Source organism: Alternaria ethzedia, assembly GCF_023757985.1.
Source record: "Alternaria ethzedia strain BMP 0044 chromosome Unknown scaffold_13, whole genome shotgun sequence".
NCBI lineage: Eukaryota > Fungi > Ascomycota > Dothideomycetes > Pleosporales > Pleosporaceae > Alternaria > Alternaria ethzedia.
The window spans coordinates 689,124-704,152 of record NW_026056206.1 but is presented as its reverse complement, the minus strand read 5'-3'; the positions used below and the strand labels follow the sequence as shown (position 1 = coordinate 704,152).

At 52.7% G+C, this 15,029-nt stretch overlaps 5 protein-coding genes across 5 annotated transcripts; 4 read left to right on the top strand and 1 right to left on the bottom strand.

Annotated features, from left to right (window-relative positions):
- Positions 1 to 282: 282 nt before the first annotated feature.
- Positions 283 to 1,011, top strand: J4E87_006099 (uncharacterized protein; the record flags this gene model as incomplete). The annotated part of the gene is made up of 1 exon (XM_049377704.1): positions 283 to 1,011. The coding sequence occupies one exon, from the start codon at positions 283 to 285 to the stop codon at positions 1,009 to 1,011; it is 729 nt and encodes a 242-aa protein (XP_049232745.1).
- Positions 1,012 to 1,313: 302 nt separating this feature from the next.
- J4E87_006098 (uncharacterized protein) lies at positions 1,314 to 6,043 on the bottom strand (the record flags this gene model as incomplete). The annotated part of the gene is made up of 4 exons (XM_049377703.1): positions 1,314 to 1,343; positions 1,398 to 5,786; positions 5,840 to 5,979; positions 6,028 to 6,043. 4 exons carry the CDS (start codon positions 6,041 to 6,043, stop codon positions 1,314 to 1,316), a joined length of 4,575 nt encoding a protein of 1,524 aa, XP_049232744.1.
- A 669-nt stretch (positions 6,044 to 6,712) lies between these two features.
- J4E87_006097 (uncharacterized protein) lies at positions 6,713 to 7,490 on the top strand (the record flags this gene model as incomplete). Its single annotated transcript, XM_049377702.1, has 2 exons — positions 6,713 to 6,906; positions 7,043 to 7,490. The coding sequence occupies 2 exons, from the start codon at positions 6,713 to 6,715 to the stop codon at positions 7,488 to 7,490; spliced, it is 642 nt and encodes a 213-aa protein (XP_049232743.1).
- A 2,295-nt stretch (positions 7,491 to 9,785) lies between these two features.
- J4E87_006096 (uncharacterized protein) lies at positions 9,786 to 10,750 on the top strand (the record flags this gene model as incomplete). Its single annotated transcript, XM_049377701.1, has 3 exons — positions 9,786 to 9,969; positions 10,021 to 10,265; positions 10,319 to 10,750. 3 exons carry the CDS (start codon positions 9,786 to 9,788, stop codon positions 10,748 to 10,750), a joined length of 861 nt encoding a protein of 286 aa, XP_049232742.1.
- Positions 10,751 to 14,040: 3,290 nt separating this feature from the next.
- J4E87_006095 (uncharacterized protein) lies at positions 14,041 to 14,937 on the top strand (the record flags this gene model as incomplete). Its single annotated transcript, XM_049377700.1, has 3 exons — positions 14,041 to 14,215; positions 14,268 to 14,483; positions 14,543 to 14,937. 3 exons carry the CDS (start codon positions 14,041 to 14,043, stop codon positions 14,935 to 14,937), a joined length of 786 nt encoding a protein of 261 aa, XP_049232741.1.
- Positions 14,938 to 15,029: the final 92 nt, after the last annotated feature.

Sequence of the window (15,029 nt, the reverse complement as noted above, 5' to 3'; positions counted from 1 at the left end):
CACGCGATGGGGTGGCTGGTCGATAATCGCGCTAGCATCTAGTTACGTCACCCCACTTCGTTCCGATCGTGAGAGGACTCATTCCGAGCACTGCATCGCTCAGATCACGCCACGAAGTGAGTCAACGTATCAAACCTCCACCACAGCTTGAAGTGACCAATGCTCGCATCCAGGTGTACAAGCATCCTCAACAGATATTCGAGAACCGTCCCAACTACGAGTTCCATACGCTACTTCGCATCACCCTTCCTTGCACAACATCCTCCACAACGACCAAAAAGCATGCTGCACTCAGCCACCGAGTCAGCGAAGAAGATCTTCGCACCAACAAGCAACTCAGAAGACCCCGGCCATGCAACTCAGTACAACAAAGGCGCACTAGACCGTCAGGACCTCCTCCCCTCGCCAACCGACCAATTCCACAAGTGGTTCGAGGAAGCGCAAGCCAACAACGTGTACCAGCCTGAAACCGTCGTCTTATCCACCGCAGAACTACCCAGCGGAAGAGTGTCAGCACGCACGCTCTACATGAAAGAGCTGGACGAGCGCGGCTTTGTCATCTACTCAAACTTCGATACAAGTCGCAAGGCGAGCGACATACGAAGCAATCCTCATGCGGCATTGACTTTCCACTGGCGCGAACTGGAGCGTCAAATTCGTGTCGAAGGAACAGTAGAGCGGCTTACGAATGAGGAGTCGCAGGTTTATTACGATACGAGGATTCGTGGTTCAAGGATTGGCGCGTGGGCAAGTCAGCAGAGTAGTGTGATTGAGAGTAGGGAGCAGCTAGAGAAGAGAGTAGAGGATGTAGAGAAGAGGTTCGATGGCAAGGATATGATCCCCGTGCCGGAGTTTTGGGGCGGGCTGAGAATTGTGCCGGATATGGTGGAGTTTTGGCAGGGACGGCCAAGTCGACTCCATGATCGCTTTGTTTACAGGAAGGTTGGCGGGGAGGACAACACCGAGAAGATGAAGGGGGCAGAGTGGAAGATTGAGAGGCTGAGCCCGTAAGGAGGGAGGGCTCGCACTCAAGTCAGCTGTTTTCGTGCTAGGCGGAGGGTCAGAAATCATCGCAAGATCAAACATCAGATCGAAAGCCAACGGAAGTTAAAGCTACGAACAGAAGCATTGAATATGCTATGGTATCATTCATTCCTTTTGATCATGCGATAAGTCATAAAGTATAGACAAGACGTTTCCCAACCGCTTAGACCTCTCCATATAACGCCAGAAAATGTTCATAAATTTTCATAAGAACGACGAGATGCGACGAAATCCATCAAGACCTCCAACTTCACACCAAGCTGATAGGCTTACTCGCCATCCGACTCCATTTCCGCAGTCTATGAGGGTGTTAGCAATGCATCTCATGAATGGTCTGATTCCTTGGAACTTACGTTGTCGTGGAAGTTTGTTCCATGAGTGGTCTCGTTGATGTAGCCCTTCCTGATGACGAAGTCACCGAAGTGCTCACCCTCGTTCCTCTCCTTAGCGTACTGCTTGATCATAGGCTGCAGGATCTCAAGGATCTCTTCTTCCTTGATCGAGCTCCTGTAAAGCTTGTTCAGCCTTTGACCGTGGTAGCCACCACCAAGGTACATGTTGTATGCGCCATAAGCCTTGCCGACGAAAGCAATCTCAGCAAGCCATGGACGTGCGCAACCGTTGGGGCAACCAGTCATGCGCATGACGATGCTGTCTTGTCGTAGCCCAGATTCTTCGAGCGTGCCCTCGAGCTTGGAGATCAGCTCGGGTAGGTAGCGTTCAGACTCAGCCATAGCAAGACCGCAAGTGGGGAAGGCAACACAGGCAGAACTGGACAACCTCATTGCAGAGAAGTTGGTGTTGTCAAGCTTCCACTTCTTGAGCAGCTCCTTCATAGCAGGCAGGTCTTCGTCGGCGACGTTGGCCAAGATCAAGTGCTGGTTACCAGTCAACCTGAACTCACCCTTGTGTACCTTCGCCACCTCGATCAGACCTGTCTTCATTGGGAAGTCGGCAGTGTCTTCAATGCGGCCGTTCTCAATGAAGAAAGTGAAGTGGTTGAGACCAGTCTCGTCCTTCTGCCAGCCAAAGGTGTCGATGTTGCTTTGGAACTTGAAAGGTCTGGGCTCGTCGAACTTCTGCCCCCAGAGCTCTTCGACCTTTCCCTTGAATACATCGATACCCATATCATCAATGGTGTACTTGAGACGGGCGTGCTTCCTGTTCTTGCGGTCACCGTGGTCACGTTGGACGAGCATGATCTTCTCGCAAGCAATGTGCACTTGGTCGGCTGCGACGTAGCCGAACATGCTTCCAGTTCGCGGGTAGGTCTTCTTGTTGTTGTGCGTCACACCCATACCGCCACCAGCAAGTAGGTTGAAACCTACGAGGTTGTCGTCCTCACCCTTAATGGCAATGAGACCGATGTCGTGAGCGTAAACATCGGTGTCGTTGTGAGGTGGAATGGCAATGGTGATCTTGAACTTTCGCGGGAGGTAGAGAGGGCCATAGAGTGGCTCGTGGTCCTGGACGGCTTCACCGGCGATCTTGCGCTTCTCCTTTGTCTCATCATCCTCCAGCCAAATTTCGTGGTAGGCGGTGGTGGAAGGAAGAAGGTGGTCACTGATCTTCTGCGCAATGTTCTGAACCTGGCCGTGGTACTTTGACTGAGTTGGGAGAGAGCTGCACATGACGTTTCGGTTGACATCACCGCAAGCCGCGATAGTGGTCATCAAGGCTTTGTTGATAGCCTGCATAGCCGGCTTGAGCTTACCCTTCACAACGCCGTGGAATTGGAAGGTTTGGCGAGTGGTTAGCTTCATGGTCTCGTTACCGAGCTTGGTGCTAATCTCATCCATCTGCAGCCATTGCTTGGGCGTCGAGACACCACCAGGTAGTCGGCAGCGGATCATGAAGGAGTATGCTGGCTCGAGACCTTGGGCCTTACGTTGGTCGCGAAGATCACGGTCATCTTGCATGTAGGTTCCGTGGAACTTGGTGAGCTGTTGATCGCTTGCAGAGATGGCACCGGTGCTGGTGTCGGCCAAACCCTCCTCAATGGTTCCTCGGAGGAAGTTTGAAGCTGCCTTCATATCCTCGTTGGTCAGCGGCGCCGGTTCCTCAGGAAGGTTCTCGACGTTGGCAACACCAAGCTGCTCCCAGAGTTTTGGCTCCCACTCAGAGTACGCAGTCTGGTACGCATCTGGGTCCTGGTCATCTCCAAGACCACACTCGGCCAGAGGCTTAGCACCAAGAGTGAGCAGACGAGCATGTAGGTCCTTTGCGGGCTTGTTGTAGTAGATCTTGTCCTCCTTGCGTGGCCAGTAGTGACTGTCACCGAGACCGAAAACACCAAAGTTGACTGTTGCAAGATCCAGATCCGTAGAGTCCTTGACGGTCTCCCAGAACGTGCGACCATTCTGAGGGAACTCTCCTTGACCAGCTACACTAGTCATCAGGATGACGTTTTGCTCGTTAGGCAGATCTTCGATTGGGAAGTCGTCCATAGCCATGACCATAGTCTTGAGACCACGAGCCTTGCCGCGATTCCCTAGACGCTTGGCTAGATTCTCAGCATTACCGTTGTCGGAAGCGAAGAGAATGGTCATAGGATCGCCCTGGAGTCCTTCAAGAAGCTTGCTGTAAGCATCCTTGGCCTTGCGCTTTTGCAGTTGCCTGACTTCGGTTCCGTAGGATCCAGAGATGTTGGATGAGAACTCAGGATGTCTCTTCATGACCTGAGACATGTAGTTGTCACGGGACAGGAACTCCTCTAGCTCCTTCTTGATTCGCTCCGAGTCAAGTTTGAAGTTCTCTTCACCCTTCTCCTCGGCGCGTGGGTCCCATCGGTACAATGGCCAGTAACCAAGGTCAACAGCCTTCTTGGTCTCTTGCAAGACAGTCAGGGGCGTGTCGTTCTCCTTCTCGTACGGCAGGTAAGCAAGCACGACGGAGGGACCGTTGAATTTATCAGCCTCGATCATGGCCTCAAGAACCTGGGTGTAAGAGCTGTATACAGCAACCGATGCCACGTAAGCGTTGCCGAAGTTCATTGCGTACAGACCAATGTCCTTCTTCCTCCTCGCAGCGTCGGCGGCTGCGCGCTCGGAATATGGTGTTGAGTCGACGATGAGCATGTTGACATTTTCGCCAGAGGCAAGGACGTGGTGCACACCAGAGTTACCCAGGTCGTACGCCCAGGCGTCCGAGCCAATCAACCATGGTGATTCCTTGTAGAACAGCTTCTTTGATGACAACAGCTGACTGGCAGCGGGCGAGCCGTCAGTACCCAAGCGTGCGATGACCTCAGAGGCCAGCTCGTTAGCCTTGTCGGTATCATCGGCGTTCAGTGCCCACTTCGACAGCCACTCCCTGGGCGCTTGGGTGGTGAAAGCGTTCTCCTTGGAAGCAGCCGCAGCCTCATCCACGAATCGCTGACGATGTTCCTTGCGCGCTACTAGCGAGCCGAATCCGTACTCTGGGGTGGAGGAGATCTCGTTGGAGATACCGGCGTGCTGCGAACCAAGCTGGTTAGCAATGTGAAGCTTCTCACCAAAGACCTGGTTCAAGATCTTCATGTAGGCGTTCTCTAACCCTGGTTGCTCGACCTTGATAGCCTGGGGCTCCGGTCCATCGAGGTTGCCGATGACGAGGTTTTGTACAGGCGTCTCGCTCATCAAGTTCTGGTAAACGCCGCGCATTGCTTGCGACACAGTATCCTCGTTGATGTAGCCAAGTTGGTATCCGACAACCGTAGGAGAGGCGCCACCGGTCGAGTTGAGCGACATCAGAAGGTCGAGCAGGACAGGACCCCATCGGGTAGTCTTTCGTCGAACTTGCTCCAGCACCGCGATCCTCTTAAGCGACCGGGGAAGCAAGGGGGCAAGGGACGCACCCAACCAGGGACGGTATAGCCTGGCTGTGATGACGGCTGTGTTGGCGTATGCCTTGGTCTCCTCCACGCTGTCCAACTCGGTGGCCCAAACGGCAGTGTCGGCACCAAAGAGGAAGATGGCGGCCTCCTCGTTACCAGTGCCAGAGAAAGCAAAGGCATCGTAGCTTCGTCCAGTGGCGTCACGGATGGTTCCCCAAATCTGTGTGGCGAAGCGGTAGATATCCTCGGATGAAACGGGCTTGGAGATCAATGACTCCACTGTGGTTGCCGAAGATACTGACGCGCCGCTGGTGCTAGCATCGCGCTGCGACGAGCCAGAAGAAGAATCGGCGCGTTGGCTGTTCCTCTCCGATGCAGGAAGCGACTTGGGATGCTCGGGAAGGCTGACAGGCGCTGCTGCTGGAGCGGCATTGACAGCCTGACTCCGAGCGAAGGACAGTGTCGGGTTCCTGCCATCGTCGGCGTATAGTGTGGTCTCCTCCGACTTGGTGTTTTGGTATGCCGCCACCGCGTCCAGGTCGATGACGCTTCGGACCAGGTCGGCATCCTCTACCTCGACAGTCTTCTTGAAAGCGGTCGCGCCCGAATCGAAGAAGTGGATGACACCCTTGCCCGACTTGATGGCCAAAGCATGGGCAGTGAGAGCAAGATCTTGCAACTCCTGTAGTGTCTCGGATTGGATGAAGGCGAATCCAGACTGTCTGATGGAGGTGATGTCGGAGAAGTCAGGGAAGCCCGAGGGCGCCACTGATACGTGGAGGACGACGGGATATTGTGCGAGCTTGTAAAGATGCGGTATCGACTTTACGAGAATGGACGAGGTTGTGGTGACGCTGGTGAGCTTGCCCGAGCGGATGGGCTGGAAGACGGAGAGCAGAGGGTCGGCATTTTGGCGGACAGTGAGGATCTGGGGAGGATGTTAGTGCGAGCCATTCGGCTGCAGTGAGCATGCGAACACACCTCTGGCTGTGTCTTGCAAACAACGCTGGGCGCGTTGTGCTTCTGGAGTCCCCGCAGAGGCTCCGAGAACTCGGACTCGGTTGTGAAGGAAGGGACGACCGATACGATCACATCGGAGGCCAGGTGGGCAATTCGGGCCACTACACAGCATGCAGGTCAGTATATGTGCATTTGCAGCCTCCCACTACTCTCCCATGGCGACATGATGGGGTAGAGCATTGGTGGGGCGAATGGTTGCGGGGACGTACCAGCCTCTCCTGCAGTCGAGATAGACCCCATATTGACTGCGAATTCAGGGTTGACGGTAACAGTAAGGAAATGTCTACGGGGGAGACGAGCAGTAGTAGTACTTCGGACCGTCGGCGACAGTCCTCATAGTCAGCGGCAACGGCAGTGGAAAAAATCCCTTTAAGAGGTCATGACAACGCGTGCCGAAAGCACGCAATTCTTTAGTGCAAGTCAGGGTCTGGGGCGAGGGCCGAAGAGCGGCGAATCAGACCATCATAGATGCGCGTTCGGTGTAATCAATCAGCCTAGATCGCCTTGTAGAGCTCGACGCGAGCCTCAAGACCGAATTTCTCCCATGGTGCATCTCGTGGTGGAGCCCCGTCCGATGGCCGCTGCGATGCTTACTGTCCGCTGCCTGAGTGGCCAGGTGAGGCAGCCGCCGCCTTGCCGCATGGAGATGTGCCGAGGATCCAGTCCGCTTATCGATAAGGCACCGGCTACCTCCACCTGTTCGCCTCTCCTGGCACGGCCGACACACGCATCATGGCATGAACCAGCACCCCCGTACGGCCAATCGTCGACACTACCCCTACCGTAATCGCCTACATCTGCATCTGATGTCGTGATTAGCGCACTTTTGTTGCAATGTATACCGCCTCCGGATTTTCAGATCCCCTTGTCTCCGATACCCCGCTGCCCTTCGACGAGCTATGCACGCGCATCAATGACCGCATAGTCACGTTTCTCGACGCGACAGATGTGTCTGATCGCGTCAAGAATGTGCAGGAGCAGACGCGAACCTCGCTGAGGGTCATAGGAGAGGCTCTGGAGAAGTACAGGTTGGTGCTGACCATGTAGGCGGCGTGCGGAAGCTAGGGACTGACAGCTACGTAGTCTACCAGAGCTGTCTTTATCGTATAATGGCGGCAAAGACTGTTTAGTTCTTCTTATACTATACCTCTGCGCCATGCACAGGCGGGGTCTTACGCAGACCCCAAATCCCTCGTCCAGCATCGAAACCGCCGTACAATGCGTGTACATACAGGACGCACATCCCTTTCCCGAGGTCGAGGAGTTCGTCGCGCATAGTAGCAAGATATATTGGCTCGCCTTGCTAGAATACGCGAAACCCATGAAGGCTGCCTTCGCCGACTACTTGAAAGACACGCCATCTGTCAAGGCGATCCTGGTGGGGACACGGCGGACGGATCCGCATGGCCAACATCTGAAGTTCTTTGACCCGACCGACTCCGGGTGGCCAGCCTTTGTGCGGATACATCCTGTCATAGACTGGCACTATGTGGATATATGGACCGTACGCGCAATACACACACTGTATGATATGCTTACTGACTTCTTCAGTTTATACGTTTCCTCAACATACCTTACTGCTCACTATACGACCGCGGATATACCTCGTTAGGTGGAACTACTGATACTCACCCAAACCCAAAGCTCGTACGCCAGCCGTCTACGCAACAAGTACCCCAGACTGGGAATGGGACAGGCGCCTCGAAGCCGAAGTTTAGGCCGGCATACGAATTGGTGGATGACTACGAGGAAAGACTAGGTAGAGATAGGTAGACACATGTCGGTACTGCATATCCACTGCACCTGCATTGTTTTGTTATTTGGCGCGATGGCGCTCGTTCCTGGTTGGTAGGAATGCTTTCTACTCTGCGGGCAGCGATCGCTTCCCTGGATACACCTGGTCACTGTGTTGAGGCATGACACTTGTCAGCACGAGCTGATTTGGTATATCATATCTATTGTACAGCCATCTATACGTCGCATCACATTATCCCCACTCGCATGGTTGGTTCTGAATCCATCGTCTTTTACTAAGATTCGTATCCAACACCTATCCGAGCACCATTCCACTGCCTTTTTCTTGCGTCGTTTCAATTGGACGGATATTTGGAGGGTATTTTAGTGCGACTGCAACGACAGCGTACCCGTTGATAGCAACCGCAGTCTTTCACAATCACGGGAGCCGAACATCGTCACGACACACATGTAACCGTGTTATCATCCTGTGCAACAAGCACATGATATGCACATTGATAAACGTTTTTTGGACATTCTGCCTGGTACGTTTAACTCTTCTATGTCAGTCGTACCCGAAGCTAACCTATGCAAGATGTACAGGAAAGCGACGATCAAGTTTTGCAGCAATCACACCAAGGCCAGGGCAACAAATAGCGTAAAGTTGACGGAACCACAGTTATTGCGTAACAGGATATATGCGAGGCCAATTCAGGCGCTGGCATGATAGAGGCGCCTCTCTGTCCACCATGCTTTTCAGAATCTGTCTTCCCATTGTCTTCCTCTTAACGCTCGGAAACTGTTCAGATGCCATCCCAGACGTGCACTCCGAACTTACCCCGGGACCAGGTTTTCCGTCTCTAGCGTCTCTGAATCTTACTGCAGCTGATCTACTTGAGTGGCCAATAGTACGAGGTTCCAGCGGTGAGCACGTATCCTTACAAGTACCTGTCGCATTTTCAGATGGACATCATCTAACACCCTGCAGCTCAAACCGCCACCTCAGACAATACATTGGTGTGCGGCCCGGAAGATGGATCCTACACAGACGTCAACAATCTCATTTCCTGCTTCAATTATCTTCGCATCCTCGGCAAAACTCTCTGTGAGTTCGACAGTAGAGAACCGAGAACGGTGTGTTGGCACGGGTTCAACGGCGTTGTCGTTGGTATAAGTACAACGGGTCAGCGTGAGAGTAGTTACTGGTATGCTTATCTTCGCTCCTTACCCCGCACAATCGACTATGAAACAGAACAAATCTGACCTGTATGGCATAGCATTGATCTTGCATGGAGTGTCTTGGCTGTCATTGACTGCTGCACGAGACTTGATCACAGTTGCGCTGGTTTTGCGGTTGCCAATGGCAATGGGAACATCATGGTTGGAGGTACTAATGCCGATTACGAAAACCGTGCCTGGATTTGAAGATTGAGGATGCCTCAATCGTTGCAGTCGTGTTCAGTCCTGGTGCCGGGGTCGATGTCGCGATGTTAACTCACACCAAAATCAGAATATGACCGTGCGCATCATCCACAAGCATGTTCTTTCAAAATCAACAGTATCAACGCGTTGTATTCCCCGCAACATTCCTTAAGCTAACGATATTCCCCAGACTTGGCATTGTGATGCTAGATAGATGCAAATCTGGGGTGACCGGATTGAGCTAACTTCCTCCAACCAGGGGTTTCTCCGGACCGATATGTTTCGCATGCATCAGCCAACGCTCGGCCACAGCCGTGATGCACGTTCAAACTACCCAATCGAGCTACACATTGGTCACGCGGAATGATTCATGTTACTCCAAGTATTCAGGCGTTTCCGCGGCGACATTCGCCATCGAATTCCACCTAAGAGGGTTCATTGTTTATATGAAGTCGGTGGAGATCAAGCCACTCCTTGAGCTTCACGGAGATGATCAGCGAAAATTATTGCGGTCCAAACGCCGACGCCTTGTACATAATGGAGCTTCGACATATATATGGGTTTTGCCAGAACGACCAAGCACTATCATCTCACATCGCAGCAAGTACCAGACATGAAGCTTTCTACCTCCTTTCTATTCGTTGCGGTGGCTGCAGTCACAGCATCGCCTACCCCAACTTATCAGGACACACCAGCAAGAGCATTGGAGAAGAGAGCTAGCATTACAGATGCTGCTAATGTTGGTTTCGCGATGGCAAATGGCGGGACCAAGGGGGGAGCCGGTGGTCCTACTACCACCGTGAGCACTTTACCCCAGCTCTCGGCCGCGGCCAACTCTTCCGGTCCTTTGAACATCGTAGTTCAGGGTGCCATCAGTGGTGCTGCAAAAGTACAGGTCGGCTCTGATAAGACCATCATCGGGAAGACTGGAAGTTGTATGTGATCAGCCCTTCTAAGCTGCATGAGCCCTGACTTACACTTTACAGCCTTGACTGGAATTGGTCTCACGATTCTGGGCCAGAAGAATGTCATCGTACGCAACATGAAGATCGGCAAGGTACTCGCTGAGTACGGCGATGCCACTACCATTCAACTCTCCACCAATGTATGGGTCGATCATTGCGACTACTATGGTGACGAGACTGTTGGCAAAGATACCTACGATGGGCTGGTCGATCTTTCGCACGCTGCTGACTTCGTAACCATCTCCAACACCTACTTTCACAACCATGTACGTCCTCATGTTCATCTTCACGAGAATACACACTGGCTAATGCAGCGCAGTCCAAAGGCACCTTGGTAGGCCATTCCGACAAGAACGCCGCCGAAGACACTGGCCACCTCCGCGTAACATACGCAAACAACCACTTCTACCGCGTCAACAGTCGCGGACCATTGCTCCGATTCGGCACAGCGCACATCTTCAACAATTACTACAACGAGCAGTCTACAGGTGTGAACACCCGCATGGGTGCGCAAGCCCTGGTTCAAAGCTCGGTCTTTGAGAACAGTGGCAAGAAGATGGTGTACACGGAGAGTAGCGCAGAAGATGGGTATGCAGTCGTGGAGGACGTGTTGTTTGGTGGGCAGAGCGCCAATACAGCTCCCAAGGGTACGCTAAATGCGCAAAGCTTGCCCTACAAGTACGAACTATTGGGCAGCGCGAACGTTAAAGCGACTGTCACTAAAGAGGCGGGACAAACCCTAGCTTTCTGAACAGATTGTATTTGGCCAAGCCAGATATGAGTAATGGCACGCATGTACTCTATGACCTCAGCCATTACTTTTTCGATTCAAAAGTTCTCCCGGTATAGGTCCTGCAGATCCTCACCCAAGTAACCTTCCCGAGCATCAACCTTGCTTATCATATTGAATACGCTCCGTTGGTCACTCCTCTCTATCAAAATGTCCTTCACATCAACGTAGGCGAGTAGCGGACTAGATCCCAAGTGATCATAGATCGTGGTCCATGCACTTCCGTGGAGGTCCACGTCTGAAAGCTCCACCGAAACAATTCTGGAGGTCGACGACGACTCGGAGATACCGGTGGACGGGGACAGGAGAGCAAGTAGGACTAAAGAAGGTGTTCTCACACGATCAATGTACAAGTTCCTGAGCCCATCCTTGGTCGGCCGCCAGACGAGCGATTCTAGGTTGCAGTACTGAGTCCCTTTCAAGCCAAGAGATTCGAGATTGCGGCAACGTGACACTAAAGTGCATATGCCGTCCATGTAATTCGTATTTGGAAAACGAGTCTGCAGGTTGGAGTAGAGCGGACTTCCGTGTTCGTCGTTAATGGATCTCTCGTCAAAATCGTATGCGCGATCACCGCCAGGCCCTGTACCATCGATATATTCCAGAAACAGATGTCGCAGTTGCATGGCCATGTCGTCCCGAATACAAGCGCCAATAGTCGCAATGTCGTATGCTGAGGGCAGCGTAAGTCGAAGATAAGTCAGCAAAGGAAGATGTACGCGTGGCGAGGAGAATATGCTCGCGATGTTGCTACGAATGAGCTGCAGGAAGTCAAGATCAAGCTTGAGGCCATAGTCTTCATCGTCTCGCTGATCAACTTCCAACGGTGCGCTACGCCAATTTTCTTCGAGCGTAATAACAAGGCGTTTTAGCGTTGGTAATTCAGAGACAGCCTCTTCGATCCGAGGGACAAAGGCTGACGTGTTCGCGACCAAAAGGGCCAACTTTCCAGCCAGCCCAGGATTATTTTCGACGTCTCTCTTTTCGAACAATCCATCGGGGCTCAGTCTTGATTCAGACAACATGATTCGTAAGCGCTTTATGCAAGGCGCAAACTTAGCGCCTTCTTCTATGATGTATTCTTGAAGTCTCGAGGTAGCTGTGTTCTCCCAGGTGTGGAATGTCGCATATTTATGTTGGAAGTAGAGACGGGTCATGGCGTGGTCGAAAGCTTTACAGACTAGCCGAATCTCCAGCTCCCGGTGAAGTACATGTGGGTAGTCATAGCCGCCGAGGCCACATATGTAATCAAAATCGTGGATAGGCCTGCTCTCATCCCATGAATACCGGGGTTCAGTCACGGGCCTTGCAAGGTAGGAGAAAATCTGGACTTTTCGTTAGCCTACAGTATCGAATCGGAAGACGAAGAACGCTACCTCATCAACGAGCTCAACAGAGAGTCGATCCCATACCGACATCTTCACATTGATGTCGTGCGGAAAATGCGGCAGAGGCAATCGATGGGGAGCGGCAGGCTGCATGGCCCGTGCACGCGGTCACCCCTTCCTCAAGTCTCCGTGGACCTTATCAGCCTATCATCTCGGACTTGCAATCAGGTGGCTGCAGCTCCGTCTTACCACCTACACATACTGTGGCAGGCCTGAGAAGCAGAAAGATCCTATGGATCCAACCGCGTACTGTACCGCGGCTTTTGTTTAGCGATAAAATGAGGGGTTCGCCCCAGCTCAGGCGGCCGTCCGCCCCGTCCAGCTTCAAACAGCATGTCGCCAACACCGTCCTTCAGGGTCAGGCTTGCTGAACTTCGCGACGTCCCTCGTGTCACGACGGTTGCCCTCGCTAGTCTACCTGATGACCCGGGGTTCGAATTCATCTGGAGGTACAGGCGCCAGTATCCTGATGACAGTCAATTCTTTTGGTTGCAAGTGTTCAAACACTATCTCTACCACCCCAAAATCACACTCATCGTGGCTGAAGAAGTCGCGTCATTAGAGGGAAAACGCGAAGATCGTGGAGAAGCAGTAGCGACAATAATCGCGTTCGCATTGTGGGAGAGAAATGGGAAGAGTATGCTGACACAGGCTCTGACAGGCCTGTGGAGTAAGGGCGTGCTCAACGCGCTACACTGTGAGCATGCACGCGCGAACCTCGGTGAACACAATACTGAGCAATGACAGGTTACATCACCTTCGTGGAGAATTGGGCCATAAGAAAGGAATTCACGCGGCGTGATGGCGATCCGAAGCGTATGATCGCCTTTCAGCAAGCGCTGAACTATTCCCACTCGAAATATTGGGAGAAGATGTACCCTCGGAATTACTATCTCGTTCTGCTTGCAACCCATCCAGATTATCGTCGGCGGGGTGCGGGCACTGCGCTCACTCAATGGGGTGTCGATCAAGCTCTGGCTGCTGGCATCGACGTAGGCCTTGAGGCAAGTCCAATGGGATTTCCATTGTACCAGCATATGGGCTTCGTTCTGTTGGAGAATCTGGTGATTAGGCCGGATGCGGATGACGATCCGGCGAGTATGCTGCTGAGGATAATGGTATATGACAAGAACAACAAGTTCTCAATGGTCTGATTTGGGAAACGCCTGCTTGCGATTGAGGAGGACCGTAACATGTACTTATTGTGTGTTGAGGTTGGGTGCCAGGTGGGTGCCGCTCGAACGGGGGCGGAGGTTAAAATAGCGCCCGAAGCGCCGACTGCCCACCAAGCTGCCACCGCGCGGTCGCTGTGTTCCGTTCCCTCTCCAGCAAGCCACACAAACATCCCACGGGGACCGGGAACGGCGCAACAACAATGGCTTCCTACTGTCTCATAAGATTGAAATGACCTCGAATTACGCATGCTCGAGAAGCGGGGACGGACGGCGTTGTCGCTCGCAGCGCCGTTCAGAACAAAGCTATAAGAGCATAGTCGTTGTCAATTGCCATCAGTGCCATCCGTTGCCATCAGATCGTCCCTTATCATTAAGTTGAAAGTCTATAAGGTGTCTTTTCATTATACATCGCCCGCCATGAGTATTGGAAGAGCAGCAGCTACACGCGTGTGCGGCAAGCCAGTGGGCCCTGTCGGGCTCGGAATGTTAGGTCCGTTCCACGCTGCCTGAGCTTTCCAAACGCAACATACTGACAGCAGACTCTTCAGGCTTGACTCTTCCTGCTCCATTTCCTCAATTCGAGCGCGAGCATCAAGTTAGTCTGCTGAAGGCCGCATTAGACCGGGGTGCAAACCTATGGAACGGAGGTCTTCACTATGGCACGCCGGAGTCAAACTCCGTACATCTGATGCGCTACTACTTCGAAAAGTACCCTCGAGATGCTGAAAAGGTTGTCATAAATATCAAGGGCGCCTTCAAGCATGGAACAGGTCCTACCGGAAGCCCAGAGGCTATTCGCGCATCCGTGGAGCAAGCTCTCGAGGGACTGGGGGGCGCGAAAGCCATAGATATTTTCGAGATGGGTATGAGCACATTCGCAGGTTGATCTCGTGGCAACAACTAATGAATTCCCAGCACGCGTCGACCCCGACACGCCCGTTGAAACATCCATCAAAGCTTTGGCTGAGCTAGTAAAAGAGGGTAAGATTGGGGGCATTGGACTATCTGAAGTCAATGCAGACACCATTCGCAAAGCTCATGCCGTTCACCCCATCTCAGCCGTAGAAATCGAGCTGAGCCTGTTTACACCTGATCCCCTTCACAACGGAATCATGGAAGCATGCTCTGAACGTACGTCTTTCCGCGAAAGAATTTGCTTTGAACATCAGACGCTGATAACACCTATACAGTCGAGATCCCTGTGATTGCGTACAGTCCGGTCGGTCGGGGCTGGCTCACGGGCAGTTTCAAGTCGCTCGATGATCTTTCGCCCAACGATTTTCGCCCGAAGATGTTCGATCGCTTTCGACCTGAAGTGTTTGATCAGAACTACAAGCTTGCCGAGGCCGTGGAGAAGATTGCCCAGAGCAAAGGCCTTGAGTCGGCACAAGTCGCTCTCGCTTGGGTGGCGCGGCAAGGGGCGATTCCCATTCCAGGGTCTACCAACATCGAACGCGTTACCTTGAACAGCAAACTTTTAGAATTGACCTATGAAGATATGGAAGACCTTCGAAAAGCTCAGGAGACATTTCCCGTTGCAGGTAAAAGATATGGAGGAGCGCATGAGAAGCTGCTGAACGGTTGAATGTTGAGCCGAGATTGATGTTGTCATACTGCAGACTTCGGAGTTTAGACGGACGGAGATATTGCTACGTCGATTTACCTATTGCCATCAAT